Here is a 19,131-nt window from a genome sequence, read left to right as displayed (position 1 = left end):
AGGGCGCTTTGAAGTTGTGGCCTAATCGGCCGGGTGCTTCCGGGCTGCGCAGCCCCTGCCGTTGGCGCAGGAGCCCTTTCGCGGCGGAGGGACGCGAAGCGCGTCCCGTGGTGGTGCGACAGGGGGCGCCGCAGTGCCGCCCGCTGGGGGCCGAGGCATCTCCTTCCTGAGGGCCCCCGGGAGGGCTGAGCCCTTCCTGCGAGAGGCCGCGTCCCGAACCGGGCGCCTCTGCCCCTGCTGGCCGCTTCGCTCCGTGTCCCGGGGCCTCCGTGACGCGGTCCGCAGGTGCTCTCCGCCGTGGGATGCGTTGCGAGGCTGGGCCCGGGGGGCGTTGCCTCCCAGCTTCCCGGAATTTCGTCTGGGCAGGCTCGTTGCCGTTTACAGCGTGAGTTGCTTTTTAAAGGGCCGCTGTGATTAGTGCAAGAGGTTATGCCGAGAGGGGCACGACGAGCTGCCACTCCACGCTTGCTGTCCCAGTAGAGCCGCTCACAGATCACGCAGGAGATGCCCTGCTTTGCTCTTTTCGTGGGGGTCTCGCGTGATCTCGGGGCCGAAGCCCACTTCCTGCCGCGGGCTGGTGGCTTCCCGCTTAGCGCTTTGTCAGTGTTGAGGAACGCGGTGTTGGAGATGCTTTGTGATGACTCGGCTATGAAAACACTCAGATTTCCCTTGGGTTTGGAAATGCTTGTCACTTCTCTTGACTGGAAAGAGAGGCATTTTCCCCCATACACACAGACCCCTAAAGAATTTCCCTTTCAGAGCACCAGGGTAGAGTTTCTGCGCAAAGCAAAGTTGACTGAGCCAAGCTAACAAGCACCTCCCTCTCGCGCTTGGTTGCAGTGGCTGTTTGGGGGCCATGCTCCGCCCCTAGGACTGCCGTCTTCTTCCCTTGTGGAGTTGGTGCCCGTCTTCCCACGTGTCTGCCCTTCTGCTCTCCTGGCTCCTGTGGGGAAAAGTTGGATAGACAAAAGGATACCTAACTGCAAGGTAAAAATGCAAGTCATTTAGTTGGACAAGGGGACTTTTCTTTGTGAAGCGGTTGGGTATTGCCGTAGAAACAAAAAGTACTGTGTATTTTCTAATTGCAATAAATTGGCCCTCTAGGTGTAGAGCTAAATCCTTTCAGAATTAGATTGATATGCTCAAAAACATCAGCAGATGAGGACATTTTGTTTTAGCATAAAATCCTCGCATTCCACGGAACAGTGTTCAATTTTCAATTTCTGAATCGGAATCTAGCCTTTCATTTTTGATTTTCAAATCTGTAGCCGTTGATTTAAAGCTAGCCTTAAGCATTCTAGGATGTAAGTTTAAATTTTAAAAGTGAGCTTGTCTTGCTATGAATGCTTTGGGTTTTCATTTTTCGGATTGTTTGGGGTTTGAATTCGAATTTACCAGTTGCATACTGCTGACACAAAAACTCAAGAAAAAGGGACACATTGACTTTCTACAGCATGCGAACGAACCCATTGGAGGCGATTCCTCAGTCTGTAAACTGCCTGCTGGGCGTAAGTGACCAAGTCAGTCGTTGAAGACCAGCCTAAGAGACCTTAAAGATGGCCCATATCAGAGCTCTGTGGGCCTTTATTTAAGTTTTACGGTGATGTTTTTACAGAGTCCCCCATAATAAAGTGGTCAGTGTTCAATGAGTGTAAGACCACACACCCACTTTCATAGTCATGCGTTGCTTTTGTGGTGTGCCTTATCGTAAGTGTTGTGCTTGCTCTATTTTGGACAGATCTTTTTTAACAATTCCTTTGCTCTGGACTCAACGTGGGTACAACCTGAAGAGTCAAGATTGTTCCACGGGCGTGAAAAGCCCCCTTTGCTGGCAAATCAAGTAGCCGTGTCTCTGTCCAGGCCAGCTCCTGCCTCCAGACCTCTTCCCACAGTGGTGTTAGCGCCTCAGCCTATACCAGGTTGGTGCCCAAATAACGTGAACAATATGCTTTTGTGTCTTTGGCTTTTATCGTATGTTAGTTTTAGGTACAAACACCACGTTTGTCATTTTCATGAAATAATTATCTTCGTAAAATATAATTTCTTTCCATGGGCATACATTTTTAAAATTGAGTCTTGGGTAATATAGCCGCTATTTTTTTTTGAATATAGGATCTATTAAAATAAAGAGATAGCTTTATTTGCAGAGAATTGTGCTTGTGGTGCTTTGTTTTTAGGATTGGATCATGTTTTCTGCTGATAGCTCTTAACAGGGGCGCTCACAGATCAGTCAAGTCTTCCAAAAATGTTGCCTGCCTGTGGTAACGTGCGTGCAGTGCAGTTCGCTGGTCTGTAGGACACGGGTACATGCATGAGCTTGGTGAATTTTGCCTTTAGTTGGGGGTGAAGTAGAGATGGAATAAAATGAATAAAATAAAATAAAATGCCCTCTTTGGAAGATGGATTTTGTTCTATCTTTGGAGTCCAGTGACCTGAAAGAACGTTTGTCCTGGAATGGACACCCATGAAACAATCTCTGGATGAAAGATTGTATAATAAACCTAGATAGCAACAGGAGAAGAAAATCATCTTATGAATTTTTAAATTAATTTTTAAAATCACCTTAACATGTGATTGTTTTATAAAAGCAGATTCTGCCCGTGCCAAAATTGTCTTGCAACACCTTCCATTATGGAAGATTTTATGACTTCAGAATTCCATTATCTTCTTATAATTTCCTACCTATCTAGCTTGTCTCAATATGTGTCTCTAAAATTTAGCAATAAGAAAATGTTCCTGTGGATAATGCAGTGCTGGTTTAGGAGATATATTTATTTTCTTCTCCATTTGCCTACATATTTGTTCCAATTTGCCATGAATCTTGTGTAGTAATAAGCCAGGAAGAGCAACGAAATTATTTGTGTTTCTCAGAGGCCTTAATGATTCTTGTCTGCATCTTACCTTCTGTCCTTGAAACTATGCATTGGTGATTAGTTGAAATCTGAATGAGCATTGTACATGTATACATTTATAAACATTTTACACTAAGATGATCATTCTTCATATTTAATTTTTTTTTTTGAGTCGGAGTCTCACTCTGTCGCCCAGACTGGAGTGCAGTGGCCGCTCCCGGCCACCGCAGCCTCGACCTGCTGGGCTCCGGCGATTCCTTCCACCTCAGCCTTCCCAGTAGCCGGAATTACAGGCATGCGCTACCACGCCCGGCTGATTTTTTGATTTATTGTAGAGATGAGGTCTCGCTGCCCAGGCGGGTCTCGAACCCGCGGGCTCAGGCCATCCACTCACCTCAGCCTCCCAAAGGCGCGGGATTACAGGCTGAGCCACCGAGCCCGATGCCTATTTAATTTAATGATGATAAAAGATGATTAGATGGCATGTATTATATGTGCGTGCTTTCTCTTTGAGTGACTCTGTTGGTATATGAAAAAATAATATTTTAATTTCTTACTGTGCTGGCAACAACTGTTACAAAACAATGAGCAGATTTAGTTTAAAAAATAGTGAAATCATTTTGCTCATTTCTACAAAATCTTTGGGTAAACTTTCCTCCTCCCAGCTTATCCTTGAGTGTCATATAGACATTTTCCAGCATGCTTTCACCTTCCTCTTAGGGAACTCTTACTATAAACATGCTAAATATCTGTTTAGTTGGAGAAACTTATGGCCACTTCTAATAAATTTTCTATCATACGAACTTTGTTTACTTACTATTTTGTGGCATATATTTAATACTTTATTAGAAACATATTTGCATTAATTTTATCTTTTGACTAATTTATTTTAAAGGACAATAAAATAACATTTATTACAAACATGATAGAAAAACTTTTCATTCTAGCCTAGTCTACTGTTTGTCAAATCTTTGATTTTCCTCTTCTCTGCTTTTTTTCTCCCCTGGATTAGACATGACTGTAACACTATTTTACTTGCCTTTTGGGAAGAAATGTATGTGACCCCAAAGGAAATTTAATGATAATCAAATGCTTTTGTTTTGAGATGGGAGTTTCTTGTTTTTTGGGTTTTTTTTTTGAGTTGGAGTCTCACTCTGTCGCCCAGACTGGAGTGCAGTGGCCAGCGATCCTTCCGCCTCAGCCTTCCAAGTAGCTGGAACTACAGGTGCGCGCTACCACGCCTGGCTGATTTTTGATTTATTGTGGAGATGAGATCTCGCCAAGTTGCCCAGGCGGGTCTCGAACCCGCGGGCTCAGGCCATCCACTCACCTCGGCCTCCCAAAGCGCAGGATTACAGGCTGAGCCACCGAGCCCGGCCAATGTTCATATTCCTTCCCTCATTCATCAGACAAGCTGTCTTTGGGCCCTTTCTACAGGCATGGTACCAGGAGCTGGGGATATGAAAGGCTCTTGCTTTGGTCACCTCAGGCTCCCATGATAAATGAAAACACAGACCGGGGCTTAAACAACAGCCACTTATTTCTTACACTTCTGGAGGCTGGAAATAGGAGACCCAGGTGCCAGCTGGTTGGAATCTGATCAGGGCTTCTTCTTGGCTTGAGGATGGCTGCCTCCTTCCTGTGTCCTCTTACAAGGGAAGGTACAGGGCGGCTCTCTGGGCCCTCTTTTGTGAAGGCACTAATTGCACTGTGGGGGCTCCACACTCATGGTCTCATCTAGACCCAATCACCTCCCAGAGGGCCCACTTCCTAATAGCATCACCTCGAGGGTCAGGGCTTCGACATACAAACTGGAAGGCGGGGCAGACACAAACACAGTCTAGTGAGGAACCTGCGAGTTAGTGATGCAGTAGAGTGTACAGCAATGCAGTAGAGTGTGCTCTCTGCAAGCCTCTGAGGAGAGCCTTGGGAGAGAGAATAATCAGGTAAATCCTTTGGCGTGATGCTGCTTCAGGACAGAAAGGAGCATGGAATTCCCAGCGAAGGGAATGGAAGGTTCAAATACACACGAATATGAGAAGCACGGTGTGATCAGGTAATTACAAGAACTGAGCATGGCTAACTTGCAGAGGAGGGGGGAGTGGCAGGCTAGAACAGCAGGTGCCTGGGCTCTGGGGGCCTCTTCATGCAAGATGCGTCACGTTGGGACTTTGTTGTGTCAGTCCCTAGTAGCTCTTCAGGACTGTGGTAGGATCTTGCATCATTCTTCCACGCGGTGTCTGCGGTTCCTCCAGGAAAGCGTGAATTCATCCTCAGGAAACAGAGGAGCCAAGGGGACGGATAGAGTCTTCTGACGGACAGATAAATCCAAACCTACAAAAACATGCAGAACTACAACTGTCCTAGTAATTAAGGTTTCCAAATCATAACTGAGCAGCTTTTAAAGAAATTCTCCTGCTTAACGAGAATACGTTGAATTGAGAAATGATCAAAGACTCATTCATTCCCAGACCTCAGCAGTTGACCCAGGGGCAGACGGGCACCCCTTTTCTCCTCAGGTGCTCCAATCCATCATCTGTCTGACCTCCGCCAGTATCTCCCCGCTCCCCTGCAGTGCTATGAGTACCTCCTATTCCCAGGCTAAAAGGAGGTTGCATTGCATGTTCGTACATGAGATTAAGCACAGGCAGGAGTTGAGACAGGATCGTGGTCGAAACATTATCCTCCAAGGAGTCTGTTTTCTACATCTGAAAATAAGAGCTTCATGGTCCCTCAAGCCATGCAGAAATGAAAGAATTTATACTGAGTATCAAGCAATGAGAGGATAAGATAATCAATTCAGCTTCTGTTCAGTAAACACACGTGAAATAAAAGTGTCTTGCTGGAGACTGGAAATCTGTATAAAAGTTGACCATGTCACATTGCCCCTCAGCTTAAGAAAAAAGAGTCTGATTCTACTAACATCATGCTGGGGACAAATAAACCAAACTAAAACAAACCACAGGCTCTGCCTCTCTTCAGTTGAAGATGACTCAGAGAGTAATGGAAAGAGAAAATAAATGATGAGCTGGGCATTTGAAATATTCTGCTTCATAAAAGGTTCATTTGCTCAAAGACCCAGAAGAAAAATACATCTGAAAATCAGATTTTGCACAGGGACTAGTAAACATTTTGTATAAATCAACTTTTGGTTTATCTTACTAGGCAAGAAAAGAAAAAAGAAAATTAAAAGGGATAGAAAAGCAGTAACAGACAAAATTAAAAACGGATTAGTTAATGTAAAAACATAGTTTGAAGAAATGAGAAAAGAATAAAGACTACAAGGAAACTTTGAAAACTAGCAATTTTAAACATTGAATAGAACTGATTATGACTCTAATGAGAGACGACAACGTAGGGAAATTCTTAACCAAACATACATTTCCTATGAAAACGAGATATAATATGAGAGAAGATAATAGATATGTAAAATAGGAAGCAAACAACAAATGTATATTTATCTGATCTTCTTAAAAAAAACAAATAGAATTCAGCAGAAATTTAAAGTGAAGCAAAGAAAGCCATATATCCTGCTCACTCTGTCTTGGTGGCAGTTTACAAATGTGGGAGGCAGTATTTCAGAGGATGAAGAAGCTAACACAACTTCAGACCGTTCTACAGTATTAGATATGATTAGTGAAAAGCTTAGAGACTTATGAGGAAAGAAGTTTGTGACTGAAGAGATTTATGCCTCACAAGAAAGAAAGAAATTGCTATCTCTAATTTTTTTTAACCTCAAATTCTACTTTGTCTAAAATTAAGGTTGCTGCCATTCTATCTACATCTTTTGTTTAATTTTTCTTATTAATTTTGTCTTATTTTTGTTTGAAGCTCGGTTCAATTATTTCAAAGCACATTCTCTGCCTTTGCCTTTAAAAATGAAGTTATGCATACTTATATTTGATTTACTATCCTAATATGTTTCTGTCATTATATCCTGCTTGTTAATATTCCTTTGCTAGTTCTTTGATTTTTTCTGTTATTATTATTATGGGTGACATTTTATATTTTGTTTGATTTTGCTTACTTTGGTTTATATGGTTATCGGTAATGTGTTAATATGATCAAATTTTTTCAAGTCATCCTCAGTAAGATTGAAAAAAGAGACTTTCACTTATGTTTTGCTCATGACAACACTATCATTTTAGAATTCTTTTTGAAACATGATAAATTTAGAAAAAAATTTATTTCATAAATTAAAAAAAAATTTCCTAAGCTAAGTGAGAAATAAATCTAAAACAAGAACTAAGAATGGAGTCATGAGTTTCAAAATATCTGTAATTATCAACAATTTCTGTTAATCCTTTAGAATATATGTGAACATTTGTTAATTTAGCTACTGGGATGAGTGAAAAATTCAAAGCAATTTTTTGTTGGAAAAAAGATTTATGTAGTAATTATGATATTATGGATACATGAGCTTAAAAATTGAATGGAGAAGGGTGAATGTGAAGATTAAAAACTCTTTAAGAATCTTTCACTGTTGTTAAAAGAAGGAGAAATGGCAAAACACCCTGATACTCGAAACTGAGATAAATGATAATATCTAGGAATGAAACTGGACCACAACTTTGTCCACTAACCAGTACTAAGTACTGAGTGAAAAGCAACAGCCATCTACCACAGGTGGAGGAGAAGAACATGAAATGATCTTTTTCTGTGGTACAGGATTATAAGGGTGGTTGAAAGCTGGGGTGGGAGTACAAATACTGAAAAAGATTATCACACACCCCAGAACTTGCCTTAAGCAAAAGACATTAAAGGATTAAATACTGAAGGCAACCATGACAACAAAATCCAAATCCAGCTGAACTCCTGAATATACTGACAAATTCACATTAACAACTTCACACAAGAAAGGATGTGTCTATTCCCAGGAATAAATCCTGTCTATCTCATTCTTTATTGTTCTACTCATGATGTCTAACATTTGACAAAGAAAGTTACAAGACACACAAATCAAGTAAGAAATGATAAACCATTGTCAATATAAAAAATAATCAATAGAACTAGACTCTAAGATGACACAGATGTTAGAACTATCAGACAATTCTGTGATTAACTATGATTAATGTGTAAAATGCTCTAATGGAAAGGAGGAAAACATGAATGAACAGATGGAGAATTTCATCAGAGATATGGAAGATATAGGAAAGTCAGGATGAAATATTAGGAAAAGTAAAACATGCTGTCAAAAGGAAAAATTACTTTCATGAACTCAAGAGTAGATGTGATACAGCCAAGGAAAAAGTCAGTGAAGTTAAAGATAAATCAATCAGAGTGTAACACAAGGAACAAAACATGGAACATGTCTTTCCAGAGCTGGGAAATAATATCAAATAGTTTAATTTACATGTAGTGGAGGTCCCAGAAAGACAAGAAGATAGAACACTGTGGAAAGACTATTGAAGAGATAACAGTAAAAAATTATTATTATTATTATTATTATTATTATTATTATTTGAGTTGGAGTCTCACTCTGTTGCCCAGGTTGGAATGCAGTGGCATACTCATGGCCATCCTAGCGTTGACCTGCTGGACTACAGTGATCCTTCTGCCTCAGCCTTCCAAGTAACTGGGACTACAGGCACGTGCTACCACATTCGGCTAATGTTTGATTTATTGTAGAGATGAGGTCTCACCAAGTTGCCCGGGCTGGTCTCAAACCTGTGGGCTCAGGCAATCCACTCACCTTGGTCTCCCAAAGTGCTGGGATTACAGGCTGAGCCACCGAGCCCGGTCCAAAGATTGTTTTTTTAAAAAGGGCATTATTCTTAACAAAACACAAATCCAAGAAGCTCAGAAAACCCCAAGACTGAAAAATAGCAAAAACAAAAACTAAACTGAATATGAAAACTAGACAAATCATATTCAAGCTTCTGATTAAAAGATTCAAAGCAAATCTTAAAGACAGAGAAAAAGACACATTACACAGATAAGAACAAATATTAAAAATGCAAGTGTTTGTCAGCACTTGTACAAGCCAGAAGACAATTATGCCACAGATTTAAAGTACTGAAATAAAAATATCTCAATCTAAGACTTTATACCAAGCAAAAACTAAGGTGAAATAAAGATTTCCTTGAACTAAAGTTGAAAAGAATGTATTACCCACAAACCTCCGGTTTATGAAATTATAAAGGAACTTATCAGGCAGAAATAATATAATAACAGAGGGAAACTTACTTCTACACCAAAAAAAAGTCCCAGAGATGGAATACATTTAGGTAAAATATATATTTTACTTATTTTTAATTGTTATAAAAGATCATTGATAGCATAAATAACAAAGAATAGTGATGTAACATGCAAAATTATATGTAAAATCAAAATGGGTGAACAATTTTACCAAGCATGGGAGAAAGGAATTTGAAGTACAGATGTGTAAGGCTTATACCACTCATTGTATGATACAGTATTATTTGAAGGTGACAAATTAAATATATGATTTATATGTTATTGTTTATGTATATGAAGATATCCCATATATATGTGTGCATGTATATATAGTAAAGCATGGAACAGATACTTAGAATTGTAAAAAAATATAACTAATAAAACAATTATGGAGATAAAAATGAAACCATAATAAATACCTCCAAAGAAGGCAGAACAAGGAAGCAAAAGATCAAAGTATAATTGAAACTTTTAACATGATAGATTTAAATTTAAATTTATAAACTTCCTAATTATTAGGCGAAGTCTCAAACATATGCTATATATAGGAAACTTTTAATATGAAGATGTAGAGAGGATAAAAGCAAAAGCCTGTAAAATAACGCAAATACAAATCAAAAGAATGTTACAGTGGCCTTATTAGTATTAGGCATATTAGAATTTGGAACAAAAAGTATTACCAGAGATAAAAAGGAACCTTATGTAACTAAAAATACATATGTAAAAACTTACAGAAAAGCGTAACAATTCTGATAAATTCAAAATACACGAAACACAAACTTATAGAACACAACAAGGAGATAGGTAGCCATGTTTATAGCTGGAGATTTCAACACTCATCTCCGCAATAGATGGAGCAAAAGGGCTCATTAATGAATATCAATGAGGATTTGAAGAACTTACATAATACTAACCACCAACTTAACCAAATTGACATTTACAGAGCACTCTACAACAGCAGAACATGCATTTATATCTGCACATGGCATATCCATCAGCATCACATTCTAAGCTATAAAATGAGCCAAAAAGTTTGAACAGTTAAAAGTATACACAATTTATTTTATGACCACAACATAGTTAAGTTAGAAATCAGTAACAGAAAAATACCCAGAAAAATCTCCCAGAATCTGAAAATGAGACAAAATATTTTCAAGTAACATATGGGCTAAAAGGAAAAAGTAATAGGAAATTAGAAAGTATTCTAAATTTAATGAAAATGAAAATTGATATAAAAAACTTTGTGGGACACAGCTAAGAAATGCTTAGATGGAAATGTATAGCATTAAAAAGGCCTATGTTGAAAAAAGATCTTAAATCAATGATCTAAGATTAACCTTGAAAGCTAGAATATAGAGAACTAGTTAAACCCAAACAAACAGAAGAAAGGAAATAATAAAGGTAAGAGTAGAAATTAAAGAAATTAAAAATAGAAAAATATGAAGAAAATCAAAGAAACTAAAAACTGATTTTTTTTTTTAAAGAAGATCAATGAAATGCACAAACCTGTGACTATGGAGAATAAGAAAAAAGAAAGAAGATACAGATTACTGATGTCAGAAATGAAAATAGGACATTATGCAGGTCTTAACACAAAAAGTAACAGGAAAATACTATAAACTCTAACAATAAATGCAACAACACAGATTAAATAAATTATTTATAAGTCACAAGCTACCAGTACTCACTTAAGAAGAAGTAGAAAGTGTGAATAGCACTATATATATAAAAAGCATAGTTATTAAATCTTCCAACAGAGAAAACTCCAGACTCAGGTGGCTTCACTGGTGAATTCTACTAAATATTTAAGAAAAAAATACTTAAATTTGTTCAGAAAATAAGAGAGGGAATAATATTTTACAAGTCATTCTTCTCTTGAAGTCAGAATTACCCTTATATAAAACCAAATAAATATTACAGGGAGACAATAACAGCCAACATAATTAACACAAAATGCAAAAATGCTCAAGATTATGTTAACAAATCAAGTTCAGTGATATGTAAAACCTATATTACATTGTGACCAACTGGGAGTTTTCATGGACTTCAGTACTGTTTTAACATTAGAAGGCCAGTCAATGCAGTTTACTTTATCAAAAGAACTAAGAAGAAAAACAATATAATTAATAATTTTAATAGATTCAGACAATAGATTTGTCAAATGCGACATCCATTCAGTTAAGGAAAAAAAAAAACCAATCTACAAGTCAACTAGGAATTAAAGAGGACTTCCTCAACTTGACAAAAGACATCTATGAAAGAGCTACAGCCAACATGATGTTTAGCAGGAAGGCTAGTGGTTTTGCTATAAGATGAAGAACAAGCCAGTACAACAAGGCAAAAGTGAAAAGAAGAAAAGAAAAAAAAACAAACATATAGAGATTGGGAAGGAAGAAGAGAAACTGTCTCTATGTGCATAAAAATGCATATATATACTTCAAATAGTCTGCCCCCAACCCCCAATACTAGTGAGGGGTCTTAGCAAGGTTCCAGGATGCAAAGTCAGTGTACAAAATTCCACTGTATGTCAATATACTGGTGATGAACTATTGGAAATTAAAATATCAGTATAATTAAAATAGCACCAAACCATGAAATATTTAGAGATGAAAATAAAAATATGTGTATCTAGGAAACTACAAAATATTGATCAGAGAAATCAAGAAAGACAATAAATGGGAGGATATTTTGTATTCATAGACTGGAAGACTCAATAATGCTAAGATGTCACTTATGTCCAAATTGATCTGTATGTTTAATGCAACCCTAAAGAAAATTCCAGTTTCATAGGAATTGACAAGCCAATTCAATAACTGACACGGGCAGGCAAAGTAAGTAAAAAAGTCACAGCAGTTCTGAAGAAGAAAAACAAATTTGGAGGATACATGTATAACTGATCTGAATGCTTATGATAAATCAACAGAAATTAAGGCTTTGTGGCAAAAAGCAGAAAAATCCAAATAACATGGTAGTAGACCATCCAGAAGCAGACACATGTATATATGGTCAACTGATTTTTTACAAAGGTGCAAAGAAAGTCAAAGAGAGAAAAAGCTGTCTTTTAAACAAATAATTTTCAAACAATTGAACACCCTTGTTCAAATAAATAAACCTCGACTTTGTACCATATATGAACATTAACTCAAAAAGGATTATTGACCTAGTTGCAGAACCCAAAACTCAAAAACTTCTGATAGAAACCATAGAAGTGTTGTGACCTTGAATTGGGTAGATATTTCTTATGCATGACACCAAAAGCATGAATCACATAAGAAAATGCATTGAAAAATTGAACCTCATTGAAATAAAAAGCTTTTGGTCTTTGAAAGCAGTCGCAGTAAAATAAAATAAAAAGGAAATCCTCGCATTAGGAAAAATATCCACAAACTCTTTACTCAATAAAGACCTGATATGCAGACTCTACAGAGAGCCCTCACAATTCAATACGAAAACAGAATAGACAAAAATGGTCAAATGTCCAAAAATGGACAAAACATATGATCAGACCCATCACCAGCAAAGAAATATGAATTACAAATAAGCACATGAATTAGCGAGGAATTTGTTAAAGGATATAAAATTACAGTTAGGAGGAATAAGTTCTAGTGTTCTATACCACTGTAGAATGACTATAGTTAACAATAATATATTCGACAGTTTCTTTCAGCTTTTTTCCTCACTGTTATTTGGATTCAGGAGGTACACATGAATTTTTGTTACATGAACATATTGTGTAGTGGTGGGAATTGGGTCTCATATGGCCCATTACCCAGAGAGTGAACATTATACCCAAAAGGTAATTTCTGAACTCAAACCCCTTGTCCACATCCCCCCTTATTGGTGTTACCAGTGTCTATTATTTTCATGTTTGTGGACATTTAGCACTTACATACAAGTGAGAACATGCGCTTTTTCTGTTTCTGAGTCAGTCATTCATTTAGCATGATGATCTCCGATTCCATACACTTTGCTGTAAAAGACATGATTTCATTTTTTTCATGGCTCTGTAGTGTTCCATGGTGTATATATACCATGTCTTCTTTATCCAGTCAATTGTTGATAGACACTTAACTTGGGTCCGTGATTTTGCTATTGTGACTAGGGCTACAATTCACATATGAGTACAGGTATCTTTTGTATTAATTACTTATTTTTTTCTTTTGGGTGAATTCCTAGTAGTAGGATTCCTGGGTCAGATGGTATTTCAAATTTTAGTTTTCGAGAAATCTCCAGACTCTTTTCCATAGAGGTTGAACTAGTTTACAGTCCCACAACAGTGGGCGAGCCTTCCCTTTTCTCTGCAGTGACACCAACACCTGCTATTCCTTGACTTTCTCATAATAGCCGTTCTGACTGGTGTGAGTTGGTACCTCTTCGTGATTTTTTAATTTGCATTTCTCTGATTATTAGTGACGTTGAGCATTTTTTAAATATGTTTTTTGGCTGCTTTTGTATCTTCTTTTGAGAAGTGTCAATTCATGGTCTTTACCCACTTTTGATGGGATTATTTGTTTTTATCATGTTGAGTTATTTGACTTCTTTGTAGATTCTGGATACGAGCCATTTGTCTGCTGTGTGATTTGCAAATATTTTCTCTCATTCAGTAGGTTTTCTGTTCACTCTGCTGATGATTTATTTTGCTGTGCAGATCCTTTCTAGTTGAATTAAATCCCATTTGTCTATTTTTGTTTTTTGTGGCAATTACTTTTCAGGTCTTCATCATAAATTATTTTTTGTCCAGGCCAATGTCCAGAAGAGTGTTTCCTAGGTTTTCTTACAGGATTTTTATAGTTTCAGGTCTTGCATCTAAGTGTTTGAGTTAATTTTTTGATATAGTGAGAGATAGGGGTCCAATTTCATTCTTGTGCATATGGCTAGCCAATTTTCCCAACACCATTTATTGAATAGTGTCCTTTTCTCATTGTTTATTTTGTTGGCTTTGTTGAAGATCATTTGGTTATAGCTGTGTGATTTTATTTCTGGGTTACTTATTCTCTTCCATTGATCTATTTATCTATAATTGTACCAACATGATGTGATTTTAGTTACTGTTGCCTTATAGTATAATTTAAAGTCAGGAAGTGTGATGCCTCCACAATTGTTCTTTATGTCTAAAATTCCCATGGGTATTCAGGCTCTTCATTGGGTCTATATAAATTTTATGGTTGTTTTTTCTAGTTCTGTGAGGAATAAAGTTGGTATTTTTTGATGGAGATTGCATTGAATCTGTAGATTCCTTCTAACAATGTTGATTCTTTCAATCCATGAACATGGGATGTTTTTCCATTTGTTTGTGTCGTTTATGATTTCTTTCATCAGTGTTTTGTAGTTATCCTTGTAGAGATCTTTTGCCTCCCTAGTTATGTGTATTCCCAGGTATTTTATTTTATTTTATTATGACCAGTGTTAATGGGATTGAGTTCTTGATTTGGTTCTTGGTTTGAGCATTCTTGATGTATAGGAAAGCTATAGATTTTTGTACATTTTGTATCCTAAGACTATACTGAAGTCTTTTATCAGATCTAAAAGCTTCTTGGAGGTGTCTTTAGGGTTTTGTAGGCATCCAATCATGTCATCCATGATCAGTGTAATTTGACTTTCTCCTTGTCAAATTGGATGCCTTTTATTTCTTTCTCTTGTTGGATTGCTCTAGCTAGAACTTCCAGTACAATAATGAGTAGTGAGAATAGGTAGACACCCCTGTCTTATCCCTGTTCTGAGGGGGAATGTTTTTAACTTTTCCCAATTAAGTATAATGTTGGTTTTGGGATGTCATATATAGCTCTTATTATTTTTACATATATGCCCACTTTGTTGAGGGTTGTTATCATGAAGGGATGCTGGATTCTATTGAATGCCTTTTCTGCATCTACTCCAATGATCATATGGATTTTCTGTGTATGTAGTGGATTATGTTCATTGATTTGCAGATATTGAACCATCTCTGTATCCCTGGAATAAAACCCACTTGCTCATGATGGATAATTTTTTTGATATGCTGTTGAATTTGGTTTGCTAGTATTTTGTTAAGGACTTTTGCATCTATATTCATCAGGAAAACTGGCCTGTAGCTTTCTTTTGTATCCTTGCCTGGTTTTGGTATGATACTGGTTTGATAGAATGACTTAGGAAGAAATCCCTCCTCTTCAATTTTTTTGGGATGCATAGTTTCAATAGAATTGGTACCAGCTTTTCTTGGTATATCTGATAAAATTCAGATGTGAAACCATCTGGCCCTGGACTTTTTGTGATGGAAGAATGTTTTTTTTTATTATGGATTCAATTTCATTGCTTATTATTGGCCTACTCAGGGTGTCTGTTTCTTTCTGGTTCCGTCTTGGGGGGTTGTGTGTTTCCAGGAACTTATCCATTTCTTCTAGGTTTTCCAGTTTGTTGCCATAGAGGTGTTCATAGTAGTCTCTGATGATCTTTTTTATTTTTGAGGTATTGGTTGTTATATTGCCTCTGTCATTTCTGATTGAACTGGTCTTCTTTCTTTTTTCCTTTGCTTATTCTAGCTAGAGGTCTGTCAATTTTGTTTGTCATTTATTTGTTTGTTTATTTATTTATTTATTTTTTGAGTTGGAGTCTCACTCTGTCGCCCATACTGGAGTGCAGTGGCCGCTCCCGGTCACCACAGCCTTGACCTGCTGGGCTCCAGCGATCCTTTCACCTCAGCCTTCCAAGTAGCTAGAACTACAGGCGTGCACTACCATGCACTGCTAATTTTTTGAATTATTGTAGAGATGAGGTCTCGCCAAGTTGCCCGGGTGGGTCTCGAACCTGCGGGCTCAGGCAATCCGCCCACCTCCGTCTCCCAAAGCACGGGATTACAGGCTGAACACCAAGCCTGGCATGTTTGTACTTTAAAAGAACCAGCTTTTTGATTCATTGATACTTTATGTCACTTTTTTTGGTCTCAATCGCATATAGTTTTGATCTGATCTTTGTTATTTCTTTTCTTTTGCTAGCTTTAGGTTTAGATTGTTCTTGCTTTTCTAGTTCATTGAGACATAGGGTTTAGCAACTTATTTTCTATCGCTTTATCTATTTTATGTAGGCATTTAATGCTATAAACTTTCCTCTGAGAACTGTTTTTGCTGTGTCCCAAAGGTTTTGGTATGTTGTGCCACTATTTTTATTTGTTCCATTTTTTAAAATTTCTGCTTCAATTTAATTGTTTTTTTTTTGAGTCGGAGTCTCTCACTCTGTTGCCCAGACTGGAGTGCAGTGGCACCCTCCTGGTCACTGCAGCCTCGACCTGCTGGGTGCAGATGATCCTTCTGCCTCAGCCTTCCAAGTAGCCGAAACTACAAGCGCACACTACCATGCCCAGCTAATTTTTGATTTATTGTAGAGATGAGGTCTCTCCAAGTTGCCCAGGCAGGTCTCGAACCCGTGGCCTCAGGCAATTCACTCGCCTCAGCCTCCCAAAGTGCTGGGATTACAAGTTAAACCATGGAGCCTGGACTAATTTCATTGTTTATGCATGGATCATTCAAGAACAAGTTGTTCGCTTTCCATGTAATGGTGTAGTTTAAGGAGCTCCTCTTAGTGTTGATTTTTAATTTTATTTCACTGTGGCCCAAGAATATGCTGGGTATTATTATTGGCCCAAGAATATGCTGGGTATTATTTAAATTTATTGAGACTTGCTTTATGGCTAAGCATATGGTCTATTTTGGAGATTGTTCCATGCAGAGATGAGAAGAATGTGTATTCTGAGGTTGTTGGGTGGAAAGTCCTATAGATGTTTGGCAGGTTCATTTGGTCTATAGTTTCATTTAGGTTCAGTGTGTCTTTGTTAATTTTCTGCTTTGATGATCTGTCTAGTGATGTCAGTGGGGTGCTGAAGTCACCCACTATCATAGTATTGCTATTCATATGTTTTCTAAGGTCAAATAGCATTTGCTTCATGAACTTAGGTGTTCCGGGGTTTGGTATTATATGTTTAAGATAGTTAAATCTTCTTGTTGAATACACCTATCGTTATATCATGCTCTTATTTGTTTCTGTTTCACTCTTTTTGGTTTAAAGTCTAAGCTGTCTGATATGAGGATGGCTACTTCTGCTTGTTTTTGTTATTCGTTTGCTTGATATATCTTTTTCCATCCTTTTCCTTGGAATCTGTGATTGTCTTTGGCCAATAGGTGGCTCTCTTGTAGGTAGTATATAGGGGGGTCTTGTTTTTTTTCTTTTTGTCCAATTTGCCACTCTTATTTTTTTAAATGGGATGTGTAGACCACTTACATTTGGGATTAATGTTGCTATGTGAGGTTTTGTTCTTGCCATAGTGTTATAAGCTAGCTGACCTGGGGATGTGAATCTAGGTGCTTTATAGGCTCTGGGAACTTTGTATTTTTAGGATAGTAAAGGTCATCATTTCATTTCCAAGTTTAGAATTCTTTTGAATATCTCTTGTAGAGCCAATTTAAAGACAACAAATTCCCTTAGTGTTTGTTTATTGGGAAAGGACTTTATTTCTCCTTTGTTTATGAAGCTTAGTTTGGCTAGTTTGTAAGATTCTTGGCTGGCCTTTTTCTTCTTTATGGAGGTTGAAGAGAGACCCCCATTCTCTTCTGGCTTGTAGAGTTTTTGCTGAGAAGTTTGCTGTTAGTCTAATGTGTTTTCCTTTATAAGTGATTTGTAGTTTCTCTCTTGTTGCTCTTAAGACACATTCTTTCATGTTGATTTTGGAGAATCTGACAACTATATGCCTCGGTAAGTCTCTTCTTGTGATGTATTTTGCAGGAGTTCTTTGGGCTTTTTGTATCTGGATGCCTAGGTCTCTCTCAAGACCTGGGAGATTTTCTTGAATTATTTTCTTGAATATATTCCCCATACTTTTAAGTTTAACTTCTTCTCCTTCTGGTTTGGTTGCTTTGCGTAATCCCTTGCTTCTCCTAGAGTTTGCTCATTCTTAATTTTTCTTTCTTCATTTCTGTCTGACTGGGTTAGTTCTCAGGATCTGTCTTCCATCTCAGATACTTTCTTCCACTTGGTCTAACCCACTGCTAAATCTTTGGATCGCCACTATTGAGTTTAGTTCTGTTTTTTTAATGCTGTCAGTCTCTCCTTTCCCTTCCTGAATTGTTCTGCTAAGTTCTTTGTTTTGGTTATCAGCTTTACTTTGAATCTTGTTAAGCTTGTTTATAATCAACACTCTGAATTCATTTTCTGACATTTCAGGGATTTCATTTCGGTTAGGGTCTGGCGTTGAAGAATTGGTGTGCCCTTTGGGAGGGGTAACACTCTTAAAATACTTTGAGAGTTGTTTCTCTGGTTCTTTCTCGTCTGGGTGAACTAGGGTGGTTGATCTGTATGAGTTGCTTTGGTATAGATGACCTGTGTATATAGGCTTTCCCAAGGGTTGATTGTAATAGCAATTTAGTGGGGGGTATAAGCTGCCTCCTGTGAGGCTGGAGTGGTAGGGTCTCAGGAGGCTTAACTTGCTCCCTGGGGTCAGCAAATTCCCTTGTGTGTTGCATAACTCAAGCTCCAGGCCAGCAGGTGGTGCAGGCGGGCGAAAACTGGTTACTGTTGATGTGGATGAGTATTTACGTAGTTCTTGTTTACTGGAAGAAGCTCTCTGTTGCCTCGGCAGTCAGCTTGTCTGCAGAGTGCAGCGTGGTCTGTGCTCCCACTCAACCAGAGTGAGGGGAGAACCGTGATGGACAGGGCTGAACTGGGCATGCCCCACTCCAGGTCCACAGATATCAGGCCCAGGTACCTGTTCTGAGATGGGATCTCATGCACAGCTTCTGAGTGCCCAGACATGTGCCTTGGTGAGGTGTTAGGGGACCTCTGTTGCTTCAAGTTTTCTGCTCAAGAAAGGGAAGTCAGCCTAAGAGTGGGAGCTCCAGGTACCCAAGGATATGTCTGGGCATTGAGCAGAGACAGCACCACTGCGGAGGGAGGGGTGGCTCAGCCTCCTGTTCCAGGTGATTGAGTGTGCTAGGGCTTGGAGTACAGGGGCCTCGCTGCGTTAGAGTCTCTGCCCAGGGAAGGTGGGGCAGCCTCGGCTACTAATTGGGGTGTGTAGAAAAGGGGATCAGCCGGGCTCGGTGGCTCAGCCTGTCATCCCGCGCTTGGGAGGCTGAGG

The 19,131-nt window shown here is 38.4% G+C and overlaps 1 protein-coding gene across 1 annotated transcript in view; it reads left to right on the top strand.

Moving 5' to 3' along the window:
• Positions 1-52: 52 nt before the first annotated feature.
• Positions 53-19,131, top strand: part of LOC110594731 (transcription elongation regulator 1-like protein) — a gene marked incomplete at its 5' end in the record, with an annotated part of 59,114 nt that continues 40,035 nt past the window's right edge. Inside the window, 3 exons of the mRNA XM_021708063.1 lie at positions 53-385; positions 841-987; positions 1,739-1,919. Coding sequence (XP_021563738.1) covers positions 53-385; positions 841-987; positions 1,739-1,919 — 661 coding nt within the window. The remainder of the gene's footprint in view (positions 386-840; positions 988-1,738; positions 1,920-19,131) is intronic.

This window comes from Carlito syrichta, unplaced genomic scaffold (assembly GCF_000164805.1).
Source record: "Carlito syrichta isolate Samal-C Ts95f unplaced genomic scaffold, Tarsius_syrichta-2.0.1 Scaffold55979, whole genome shotgun sequence".
In the NCBI taxonomy this organism is placed as follows: Eukaryota; Metazoa; Chordata; class Mammalia; order Primates; family Tarsiidae; genus Carlito; species Carlito syrichta.
Note: the sequence above shows the minus strand (reverse complement) of the source record. Positions and strands in the feature narration are given on the sequence as shown.